Source organism: Microplitis demolitor, chromosome 9 (genome assembly GCF_026212275.2).
Source record: "Microplitis demolitor isolate Queensland-Clemson2020A chromosome 9, iyMicDemo2.1a, whole genome shotgun sequence".
Taxonomy (NCBI): domain Eukaryota; kingdom Metazoa; phylum Arthropoda; class Insecta; order Hymenoptera; family Braconidae; genus Microplitis; species Microplitis demolitor.
The window spans coordinates 6939755-6952980 of NC_068553.1; the positions used below are offsets into that span (position 1 = coordinate 6939755).

Sequence of the window (13226 nt, forward strand, 5' to 3'; positions counted from 1 at the left end):
ATTTGTTAGTAGCCTAATTATCGATAATATGCAACAAAAAAAAAATTTCGATTTCCGGTATTTCAGTTACAGTACCGATCCAAAAATGGAACAGTAGGAGAATATGCCACTGTATTTTATTGTTGGTATTGTGTGCTTTTTAGGAAGATTGCTGTAAATAATGAAAGATATTTATGAATAATCTTATTTATTTTTAGTATATAATTTTAGTATTTTTAGTATTTTATATAACATTTAGTATAACATTTAGTATTACAATTTTATTTCGTATGAAACGCAGGAGAACACTTTTGGTGTAGGGCGACGTTGCATTTGCCACATTTCATTGTCGTGTTTTTATGACATAAACCACAACGGTTTTGTTTATCACTTTTGATAATATGGTGTGCCTTTCCATCTAACCTAATATCAACTGGAACTCGTTTTATGACTGCTAGAGATGATCTTGGAATAGGCTTCTTTACTGAAGAAGAATTTTCAGGAAAAGTCTGAAGATATGTTGTTACAACATGTCTTGTAAATGACAAATAGTCATGCTGATTGTTTTGTGAAGCTGGCGATAATTTATATAACTGAAAAGCATTATTCATACATACATTTATAGGAAACATAAGTAGCTGCCAGTACCACCTCTTCAGGCGTATAGAAATACGATAGCATCCCACATTTTGATCCAAACGGTCGACACCGCCCATATATTTGTTATAGTTGACGATGCAGCGAGGTTGGTCGACGTCTTTCTTCTGCTTGTCACAGTAACGTTTTACCTTAGCTAAAGGCTCCACACCACATTCGGTTGAGGCAACGGTAACAATATTGTTGTCATTGTAACGTACGAGGGTGATGTTCGTCAGAGTATCTGTACACTGGTCAAAAGACCCTCTGCTCATTTTCTTCATATCTTTCGCTTCTTTCAAGGGTGCCTTTTCTACCCTATTTGCCCTAACCGTTCCCGTCGCATCGTGTCCTAATGTTTTTATTTCATCCAACAAGGGTAAAGATGTAAAATAGTTGTCCATATAAAAGCTGTAAGTACCGGGCGGCAATTTGGATATGAGGTCTAAAACAACAGAAGCACCTACACCAAGTTCTGGGTGGGTATTTCCTGTGCTTGCCCCTTGATAAAGCTCTCCATATATCAAATATCCAAGACGAGTACATATAGACCAATTCTTATAACCGAACCGAATGGGTTTACCATGAATATGTTGCTTCGTCCCATGTTTCCCGAAATATGGAATCATGGATTCATCAATGCTTAGATTCCTGTCACCGGGATAATATTTTACCCATCTCTTATTGAGTAGATTCCAGAGAGGACGAACCTTCGCGAACTTGTCCTGTGGAGCTAAGTTATTATTATCGGCGACGTGAAAGAATCGTAATAGTTCTTCAAATCTGTTCCTAGGCATAGCAGCTGCCACACCTTGAAAATTACAATCAACACTTTGCTCCCAGTACATACGATATCTAGCAACACTGTTGTAACCAGACAGCAAGAGAATCCCTATAAATCGTTTTATTTCCTCAGTTGTAACTTTGAAATTGTGGTAACCTTTTTGAATAGCATTTTTTTCGGTTTCAGAGCGAATCAATTCAAAAACGTCTTCGTCAAAAAAAAGTTCAAAAAAGTGAACAGGAGTATCTAGGTGTTCTAAGAAATGTGGTGGCTCTGATGTTTTCTCTGTCTTCACTGGAATATCTACTTTCCTCCACTTTCGGGTAGCTGGACATTTTTTTTTCTTTGCCGGTGGTTGTACTGATAAGTCGCCGTGTGTATTATTATCTATAGAAACTTCATTTGATACGCTTTCTATAATATCTAAATTAGACTGTGAAGATACAGTAGCCCTAAACTCAGCCTGTGCTAAGAGCTGCTGCCTGGACAGGTGATTTATGTTCGAAGACTCCTCATCTCCACTGTCTTCATCACTTTTGTCGTAATTATCTGGGGGTGTTATGTAAATATCTGCTGACAATACGTCATCGTTGTCTTCAAGATGCGATATTATGTCATTTACCGACAATCTAAAACAAAATAAACGCAAAATTCAAAAATAACAATTATGTCACTACATAAAATGTTCCATATCCATATTATCCTACTGATCCATTATTGGATCGGTACGTATAAAAGTAAAAAATAAATGTAAATAAGCTAAATGTGCATTTCACTGTCTTGCAATATGATAACTCAACTCCTAGCCGATATAAATACGATACAATAATTATAAATTATCTAAAAAAAAAACAAGAAATACTTACATTCGGCGATGAGACATTTTTTCACAATTTCCAAAAAATTCAGTGCGTAACAAAACACAAATTTCGCGGCCTACCGAGGATCTGACAAGTGAATATGGCGGCAAGAACTGTCAGTGCTGCCACCATAGACAAAAAAAATGGCTGCGTTCACGAAATTTTAGTAAAAAAAATATTAAACTAACCGATCCAATAATGGATCACTGGGATGATACGGGTTAAAGGATTAATAATTATTATGTTTATGTTTATAAATAGAAAATAATATTCAATTCATTATTATCATATAACTCAGGTCGTGTGACAAGTTTATATATTTTTTTTTAATTGATAATTTCGGGTCCGAGGTCATGAGAGGGGATAACACGTGAGTGATACCCCTCCCTCGGAAAAATTAACGAAAAATATAGTCAGGGAGGACCAGGTTTTTGTAAATTTAGGACGTGTTGTTGTTCAATATTTTTCTAGTAAAAATTGTTCTGGCCCAGTTGCCGTAATAAAATAATCAAATTAGTTAAAGTTTCTTTAATTTGAATAATTAGTATTTTGTTATATAAAGTAAAAACACAGTTTATGTTATATTTATAGTTGAAAAACTTAAGAAGTAAATTGGTGTCAGCGCCGGTAAGTCAATTGTGTCATCATTGTCTGCCTTGGCTATCGCTGGTCCTTCAGTAGAGATGATCGCGGTATTTGTTTGATAAATAATCGAAGCTGAGTTATTTTATTATAATAAGTTGAATATCAATTATATTGAGTAAAAATTTGTAATTTGTAATTTGATTTCCTCAGTAGATTATAACGGTGGGCCCTGGCTACTTCGTGTCCAGTAGCCACGAACCACAGTTAATTAGTTTCCCGCATAATTGATTAATTATTAATAATAATTGTAAGTTTAGTAATGCTGTCGTTGGTTCTGAGCGCGGGAAAATGGATCTCAGAGCTGGGTCGACTCGTTTCGACCGGACACGCGGCTGCTGAAAAATTACTTATTCTAACGAACGCTGGTGATAAAAGAAATTTATTTAAAAAAACTCAATTGCCTTATAAATATATATAATAATTCATTTAACAAGTTCCCCAATATTTACAAGTTTCCCCTTTATTTATAATTTTATAATTGTCTAACGACAAGGCAACCAGTTTAATTTAATAAATTAATTTCAATTAATTTTGGTTGTTTACGTTTAGTTTAGAAATTTAATGGTGGTTTTATTTAATGATAAATTTAATACTTATTTAAGATAAAAGTTTTCCGCTGAAGAGAGAGAGAGTGTATAAATTATATATATAGAATTTTAATTGTAAATCTTATCTGGTTTGTTGTATTCGACGTACCGACGGAACTGGACGCCGCTGCATCATAGACCTCCTCTTCTTGATCCTGACTGTGGTATATGACTTGATGTTGGATATATTCACAAATCACTTAGATAATAACTTAATAAAATTTGGTTTTGTAAACCAGTTTATATAGATAATAAAATTAATTTTAAAATTTACAGTTTTCACAAATAAGGAAATCGAGTGAACCGAATGGCTAATCGCGAGGATGTCGTTGTCACTGCTTCGACTTGAGTCGATCGCTTGGACTTGAATCTCGATTGAAATCTTGAACTTCAATTGATTGCCTGCCCTTGAATCGCCTCTTTTATCTAGTCGTCTTAGGCCTCAACGTCCGATGACCCCTACCTAATTATGCGCACATGACCAATTTACGGTCACCTGCTGCGTGGAATCATCCCCTGTGGTCTAACGCCTAGCTCAGCCAAACTCGGCAATCAGGCTGTAACGAGAGAGAGAGAGAAAGACCAAAAACCAACAAGGACAGCGAGAGAGCCACACTCTCACGTCGTACCAATGCTGCCCGGTTATACTCCCCGTCGCCAGACTTGAGATTGGGGCTCGGAAGCTGAAAGAAAGTTAAACGGTTTTCATCAGCCTTTGGCTGCGGCTGGGCAATTTTAAATCTGGAACATAGTGATTGCCCAAATTTTTCCCAGTCTCTGAGTTTAACTCGACGACCAAAGGACTAATGATTTTATTAACAATGGCTGGTCCTAAGAATTTACTAGCCAAACTAGACGAATATTTATCGGCTTTCTTACTCAATTTCCGATTTGGGTAATATACCGAATCACCCACTTGCAGTTTGGGTGGTTCTTTAAGTCCCTTATCGTGATATACGGCTTGCTTCTCACTTTCTTTCCTCATTACGTCCTCGATTTTATGACGTAATTGATCGAGACGATTAACCCGAGTACGCCACGAAGTATCATCGAGATCCAAGTCATCTATTTCGAGTTTAGTAACCCTACCCGACAGTCGTGGTTCTTTGCCATGAACCAAATAGTATGGCGACATATGCAACGAAGCATGATAATTACTATTGTAAGCAAGTTGGAATTCGCCTAAGTGCTCATCCCACTACGTCTGGTCCTTCGAAATAAATGCCCGAATCATTGGTTTCAGAGTACGGTTAATTCTTTCAACCGGGTTACTCTTAGGGTGCGCGATCGCGGTGGGTACTGATTTTACTCCCGTTTCTTTTAAGTACTCTTTGATCTTGTGATTGATAAATTCTTTGCCGTTATCTGTGATTAAATATAAAGGGTATCCCCAGCGTGAAAAAACACGACGTAAACTTTTCTTAACATTCAGTCCCGTCTGCTTACGAAGTCTAAAGACCTCAATGAAGCGCGTGTATAAGTCTTGTACAATTAAAACGTATTGATAACCGGCTTTAGATCGCGGAAATGGGCCAGTCACATCGGCAGCGACTATAGCCCAGGGTTCAATAGGTTGTCGCGTGCGCATCGGCGCTTGAGACGAGGTCTGTTTATATTTGACCCTTTTACAAGTTTCACAGTTCTCAACATACTCGCCGACATCGCGATACATACCAGACCAATAGTAGCGTGTACGTATCCGATGATACATCTTATCGCGACCCAAATGACCCGCGTCCGGTACATCGTGGTTTTCTTTTAAAATATCGGGGATCTCACTCTCAGTTAAAACCAATTTCCACGCATCTTGATCGTCAATATACTCTTTCAAATAATCAGGTTTGTAATATTCTAATCTATCTTCACTATTTATACGCCAATCAACAAAATTCTCAGGATATTTTCTAACATTAGCTTTCTTTATATCGTACCACGAGCGAACTTGAATATGAACAAAATCTACGCCTTTAGTTTTAATCTCATCGAGGACTTCGGACCACTCTACAGGCTCCTGGTCCTCGTATAGACGCGACAAGGCATCCGGGCCTTCATTCTCGGTTCCACGACGATGTTCGATCGTAATTTGGTGGGCCAAGAGTTCCATGGCCCAGCGGGCAAGCCTACCGTTCGGGTTTTTTAAAGTATGGAGCCATTTTAATGAAGCGTGATCGGTGACTACGACAAACGGAAACCCTTCAAGATAACATCTTAATTTTCTTACGGCCCATACAACCGCCAAACACTCTTTCTCGGTCGTAGTATAACGTGTTTCGGCACCTCGTAACGGTCTACTCAAACATATTATAAGGAACTCTTTCCCGGTATTTGGTTCCTTTTGAACCAAGAACGCACCTAGTCCCGTATCACTCGCGTCAGTATATAAATAATACGGAAGATCTGGTTGTGGTACTGCCAAAGGCTTAGCATTAACAAGAGCTAGTTTAAGATCTTGGAAAGCTTTTTCTTCCTCCTCACCCCATTTCCATTCAGTATTAACGCTACACAATTTATTCAGAGGTCCTTGGACCTTCGCGACATTTTGTAAATGCCTATGGTACCAATTTACAAGCCCGCAGAAACTGCGTACTTGCTTACGAGACGTTGGACGAGGGAAATTCGCGATGGGTGCTATTTTCTCCGGGTCAGGTCTTAGACCCTCTCTATCAACAATAAAGCCAAGAAATTTTACCTCGGATCGCGCGAATTTACATTTACTTGGATTAATTAATAATCCAGTCTCGCGAAAGATTTCGAAAACAAGAGATAAAATAGCTTTATGTTCGTCGTAACTCTCACTTATAATTACCCAATCGTCCAGGTACGCGAAAACCTTTTCAGTCCAAGAACTCGGTAGGTTTCTTTTATGTATTTGCTCGATAAATCTCTCGCGAAGCTTATCCATGGCCTTTTGAAACGTTGATGGTGCTCCCGCGAGACCATAAGGCATGCGAACCCATTCAAATTGCCCCCTACCTTCGACAGAGAAGGCAGTATAAGGAATGGATTCCGGTGACATTAAAACCTGATGGAACGCTTCCTTGAGGTCCATGGTTGTGATATACTTCGCGTTATGTAAAGCACTTAAAATACGTAGCATCTTAGGAAGAGGGTGCGCAGGTAAAATAGTATATTTGTTGATTGGTCGATAGTCGACGCAAAAACGCCAACCACCCGAGGCTTTGGTCACCATTACCGGAGAACACGACCAGAAACTGTTACTAGGCCTAATATAGCCTTTCTCGAGCAGTTCGTCTATTTGTTTATTTAATTCCGCCGCAATAACAGGACTACGCCGATACGGACGGATTTGAATGGGTTTAATTCCCGGTTGTAGGACTATCGTATGCTGCACGAGGTCAGTTAGACCTTGGTTCGGTAACTCCGCGAACTTAGACATTTCCGATTCTAAAAATACATCAAAATCTTTCTGTTGATCCGAAGTCAACGTTTGACAACTAGTTTGTTTATCACGACAATTTATTAATTCGAATGGATGACTTTCGTTAGTGTCTTTGAATTGCCAAGTTTTCGTAGCGCAGTCGATAAATATCCCAAACTGAAAAGCAAAGTCCATACCTAGGACTACTGAATAACTCAGGTCCTCGAGGACACTCAAATACTGCTCTCCTGCTATTGCACCGATTTGAATGATGAATGGAGCTCCCCCAATAGTCTTACATTGGGTATGATTTGCGAGAAGAACTCCCCGACGGTTCGTATCATCCTGTTGTAATTGACCAGAGCTAAGCTCACGTATTTGGTCATACACTCGCCGATTGATGTAGGATCTCTCACTTCCTGTATCAATAATACCGTTCACTTGCACCCCGAATATCCAGATGGACACCGGTATACGAGCCGTAATTGTTGGTGGAACAGGACCAGTACCCGTATAAAATTTGGTCCGAGATGCAATACGATTGGCGATACGTGAAGGTAATGTTTTATCTCTGAGTATCTCAGGAAGATACGACGCGCGCGAAGGCGAAGAACACGGTGATGGAGAGCTATGACTAACAGCTGGACCTTCAGGTTCTAATCCTGGGTCCAATTCATCCTCCCACTCTTCTTCAGTCTCCTCATCACTCTCAAGTGGTTCCAGACCACATAAATATGGCATACCGGGGACGTCTACGAAACTTGGTTCTTCCGATTCGTCTGAACCAATTGACACAATAAAATCGCTAGCCTCTAAAGTCTCTAAGATTTTCGGATGTATTCCGTTCGGATCATTTTCAACCGAAAGAACAGAACGATCAAGACCGGCACATATTTCTTCAAATAAATTATTAGACATTGGTAAATTAACCATGGGCGGTGCTTCTTCCCTCAAGCCTTCCCAGTGATTAATTTCGTCAGAATTTAAAATGGATGGATTAATTTTGTCATTTTTTAAAACCGATAAATTATTATTTAAAACCAATAAATTATTAAAACTAGATACGTTATTATTTAAAACAGATAAATTATTGAATATTGATAAACCGTTCACATTATCATATAAATCGCAAAACTGCGCGAATGGATTTTCTTCATCATCCAAATTTTCTAAATTACTATCACTACTAATTTCATCGATAGCATCATACCAAATTTCATCTTGAAAATTATTTTTATCTATAACTGGACTGCATAGGTCAAGTAAATTGACCTCAGTCTCAAATTTATTATCATTTTTATTTAAAACGGAGCTAGTCGAATTTAACGCCTGATTTTCTAATATGAAATCACCTATTAGTTCACCACTGGTTAAAGCAATCGGACCGACAGTACTCTCTAAGACGCCGTCTAGTCTTGTTATTAAATTGCTACCTACTACATCTTTAAATTTAAATTCTTCTACTGGACCGACAGTACTCTCTAAGACGCCGTCTGGACCTGTTATCAACTTTTTACTAATTAAATTTTCTTTTACCGGACCGACAGTACTCTCTAAGACGCCGTCTGATTCCGAATCTTCTTTTATTAATTTATTAATTTGTTTAGTTGGACCGACAGTACTCTCTAAGACGCCGTCTGGTTCCAAACTTGAATTTATTAAATTTTCAACATTAAAATCTACGACTGGACCGAAAGTACGCTCTAAGCCGCCGCCTGGTTCCGAGTTATTATTTGTTACATTAATTACTTTAATTCTTTTGAATTTATTTGGTTTATTCAACCAGGCTTCATGTGAACTATAACGACTAGGGCTCCGATTTCCCCATATTATTTGTTTGAGAGACCTTCTACGTTTTGCGCCCTTTATCCTCGGGGAATAGGAGGGCGAAGCTAGTTTTTTGAACGATCAGTGTGACTAGCGTTGATAACACTGGTCGGTTGAGCTTCGACGCAATTAGCATGGTTGTTTAAATTATTCAAATTATCATAATTATTATTAACATTATTATTATTACGAACAAAACGATTAGAACGGTTTCCACGATTATTACGATTATCATTTCTTTTAAAATTATTTACAATTGGGTTCGGGTTTCCCCTATTAAAATTATTTACATTTGGTTGCCCACGATTCAAGTTATAATTGTTGCCATTATTATTAAAATTATTATGATTTGAATTAATATTTGACCGAACGGGAACGTTTGACGGACGTAAATTTGAGCCTCCCGTAAACCCGGACCTAAATGAATCGGCATTTAATTTAAAACAATTTTGTCTTACGTGTCCTATTTTAAAACAATAATTACAGACATCTACTCTGTTATTTATACACTGTTCAGATAGATGACCATTTTGCCCGCAGTTAAAACAAAAGTATTGGTCGAAATTACGACCAGCAGTAACTTCACTAAATGTACGCGATATGGCATTCGAGTTGCCATTATTATTCGCGTTGTAGGAATAACGTACTCGATTATTTGAAGATCTATTTGATGAGAAGTTGTTTTGAGGAGTTTGGACAGTTGCTGTCGATGCACAAACAATTAATTTGCCGTCATCACCCTCTCTAATTTCCTCGATAACGAGTGGTTGTTTATCATTCATCATTTCAACCAAAATTGGAGTACGCGGGAACGAATGCACTGCTGAGAATCGCGATTTTTCTTTTGTTTTAGCGTGTGACCTATCGGATGGCTCAGACACACGTTTATTTTCTTCTAATAGCGCGGCAGCCTCATGTAATACCGATAAGAGGTCATCGTAAGTGTTCACTGACCTAGAGAATACTAAGGTGGAAAGATTTCTAGGCAAGTGATTACGGATGCACGTAACCTGTTCCGATTCAGGGGGTGGGTTACGCATCTCACTATATTTTTGTTGAACTCTAAAAGTGAAATCAATTGACGATTCACCAGATTCTGGTCTCAACTGACCAATTTCCATCAATAACTGAGTGTTTGTCTTTTGTGAGCCAAATGCTCTTAAAAATTCCCGTTTAAAATGGTCATAATCAGACCAATGTCTGCTGTACACGTCGTACCACTTAGTAACTTTTCCAGTAAAAACATACCCAAGAATTTTCACGAAATCCGTTATGAGCCAACCCTCACGAAACGCCATGGCTTCAAATGAAGCCAAGAAACTATTGGCTGATAAATCGCCTTGCGGAAAACGTACTGGCCACGCTCTTACGATTTCCCTTATCTCGCGCCATTTGCGTAACGAAACCGCCGCGGCGTTTGGTATCAATGAATTATTCGCCCTAGGTTGGTCATAGTATTCTTGATATCTTTCCTGACCATTATTAATCCGATATCCAGCGTTTCTTTCATCAAAATTATTATTATTACCAGCAAGTGAATTATCCCGTAATATTTCGAAATTAATATCATAATTATTACCGTAATTATTTATTGGTGGATTATTATTTTGAATTTCGCTGGGGGTATTGCAACAATAGTTATTGCCGTTTAAATTATTATTTAAATTATTGTTATGCACTCCACTAGGATTAATAACGGGGTGATCGTTACTATTATTGTTTAAATTATGATTATAATTATTGTTACTGAGACCGACCGTATTGTTACGAACATTATTTATTCCACTGGTACTTGATTGTAAATTTACCGGGAGGGCTGAGGTCGTAGCAGCCCTATTTTCATGATTCAAGTGACCTGTACTACACTCCCCGTCGCCAAAACTGTGAATTATCTCGCGAACAGTTTGTGTAATTGTCTGTACAGGCACTTGCGGATTGTTCACCGGTTGCGCGTTTATAGCTAAGGTCAGATTTTGTAGACAATTTAAAATCTGAGCCAGGACAGCTTGAGTTGTCGCTTGATCAGCCTGTCCGGGAACTGGAACGGTGCCAGGAAGAAAAACGGATCCCGTATTAGGCTGAATTTGTTGAGAAAGTACCGGTGGGGGGTTTTCTATGGGTACTTCACCCATAGACGCCCGTGAATTATCATTAATATTTGTCGAATAAAAATTTGATTGTTCATTTGTATTAACGGCCTGTGGGTCGCTCGTTTGAATTGACCCAGACGAAGTTGTATCAGTAATAGGTGTAGTAACGACGGTACTGGGTAGAGTCGCGGTAGCGATTGGTATAGTGGTGGTCATTGTCGTGACCATAGACGTAGTAGTTGCTACCGTGTTCCCCAAGCTGCGCCTTACTGGCGGTCTAACTTGCTGTGGGGTGTCCGAAGTCACGATCAGGTTAGGTAAACCGGGTAACGGATTGGAATTCGACATCGTCGAGGTCGCTGACGAAATCGTAGTACTTGATGTTATTGTGCACGTAGTCGAGGGTGGTGAATGCACTACCCTGTTCTGATTCCTACCGTTTGGGGAACTAATTCCTTCGAAGATTATCTCTTCACTTTCCCGCCTACCTGATTGTTGGACCGAACGCTTTGAGTTTTGACGCGTCACTGGTCGAGTGTTACTCATAATACGATTATTGGGACTTAATTTCGATTTATATTAGCTGGTAAGACAAGCAGCATACGAGCCCCAATAATACTTAATATAAAATTTAATTACCGGTAGTAAATCCAAATAAGTTAAAATATTTCTTTTGTCACTTATTAAAATTAAAATTTATTTATTTGTTACCGGATTAAGAATTTATTGTAATTACTAGGTAACGACAGTTATGAATCGGTAATCCCTAACAATGACAGTTTTTTTTTTTTTTTTTTTCCAAATTAAATTAAATTTAATTTAAATTAACTATAATGGTTTAAGTAATAAACCACAAATCTATTGAATTTTAATTTGTTTGAAATTATTATAAAGAAAATTTTAGACGATGGCTAAAATTTTAAGCTACTGTTTTATTTTATTTATTAGCTGATAATTTCTAATCTTTCCGACGCTTAAAGCTTCAAGCCCTGAATTCTATATTAAACGATAAAGATTTTAACTATTTAATTTAATTTATTTAATTGAAAGATTTACCCAGACTTAAGTCTAGTATGTAACTTTGAAATTAATATAACGTATTATTTTTATCGAACAGTTATTTTATACTGACTCATTCACTTAGTGAGTTTTATTTTAATATTCTAACTGTGGTTTATTTTAAACCAAAGTAATTAAATAATTTGTCTTTGTTTTATTAAAATTTAACTTGTGATTTTTACTAATTAATTTTTCTTTTACAATTTTAATTCAATTAATTTTATTAACAAAATTTTACTGTCACTGTTAGTTTTGGAAGTGTATAAATTTTATTTCCTAATTTTTTTTATTTTACTTAGTTTATTTTAGTTTCTTTACCAGAGAAAATTTACAAAGAAACAAACAAGTGATTTTATTGTGTTTATTTCTCTAAGCTTAGTGTCGTACCTATTGTATATACTATGAGTAACGCATACGACCAACGCGTAAGACTTTGACCTTGTCTTGGTCTTCACGAGACCACCGGAATTTATCGATTTTTTTTTCACTACCACGATTTCAATTTTAATTTTATTCTCTCACTCAATATTTTATATTTTAGAATTTAAGTCTTTTACTCGCTATTTAGCCCGTTCATATTTTAGAGAAATTATTATAATTTTTATAAATTTAGTTTAAATAATTTTGGGCAACCAATATATATATAGTTTAGCACAATCAATCCAATTTATAATTTATAATACCAGTATTTCTCTCTTCAACGGTAAAATATTTAATTAATTTAATTTTTCAAAATTTTCAAATTTATTTTATTTTTTTTTTTTTTTTTTTTTTTTTTTTTTACTTTATCACCAGGTCTAGAATTTTCCAAAACGAGGAACACGAGTTGGGCGCCAAATATAACGGTGGGCCCTGGCTACTTCGTGTCCAGTAGCCACGAACCACAGTTAATTAGTTTCCCGCTTAATTGATTAATTATTAATAATAATTGTAAGTTTAGTAATGCTGTCGTTGGTTCTGAGCGCGGGAAAATGGATCTCAGAGCTGGGTCGACTCGTTTTGACCGGACACGCGGCTGCTGAAAAATTACTTATTCTAACGAACGCTGGTGATAAAAGAAATTTATTTAAAAAAACTCAATTGCCTTATAAATATATATAATAATTTATTTAACAAGTTCCCCAATATTTACAAATTTCCCCTTTATTTATAATTTTATAATTGTCTAACGACAAGGCAACCAGTTTAATTTAATAAATTAATTTCAATTTATTAAATTGGTTTGTTGTATTCGACGTACCGACGGAACTGGACGCCGCTGCATCATAGACCTCCTCTTCTTGATCCTGACTGTGGTATATGACTTGATGTTGGATATATTCACAAATCACTTAGATAATAACTTAACAAAATTTGGTTTTGTAAACCAGTTTATATAGA

At 37.0% G+C, this 13226-nt stretch overlaps 1 protein-coding gene across 1 annotated transcript; it reads right to left on the reverse strand.

The window, feature by feature from the left end:
* Nucleotides 1-260: 260 nt before the first annotated feature.
* On the reverse strand, nt 261-2282 carry LOC103576999 (piggyBac transposable element-derived protein 3-like). Its single transcript, XM_008557463.1, has 2 exons — nt 2266-2282; nt 261-2028 (listed from the first exon to the last, which is right to left on the reverse strand). Exons 1-2 carry the CDS (start codon nt 2280-2282, stop codon nt 261-263), a joined length of 1785 nt encoding a protein of 594 aa, XP_008555685.1.
* Between the last annotated feature and the right edge of the window lie 10944 nt (nt 2283-13226).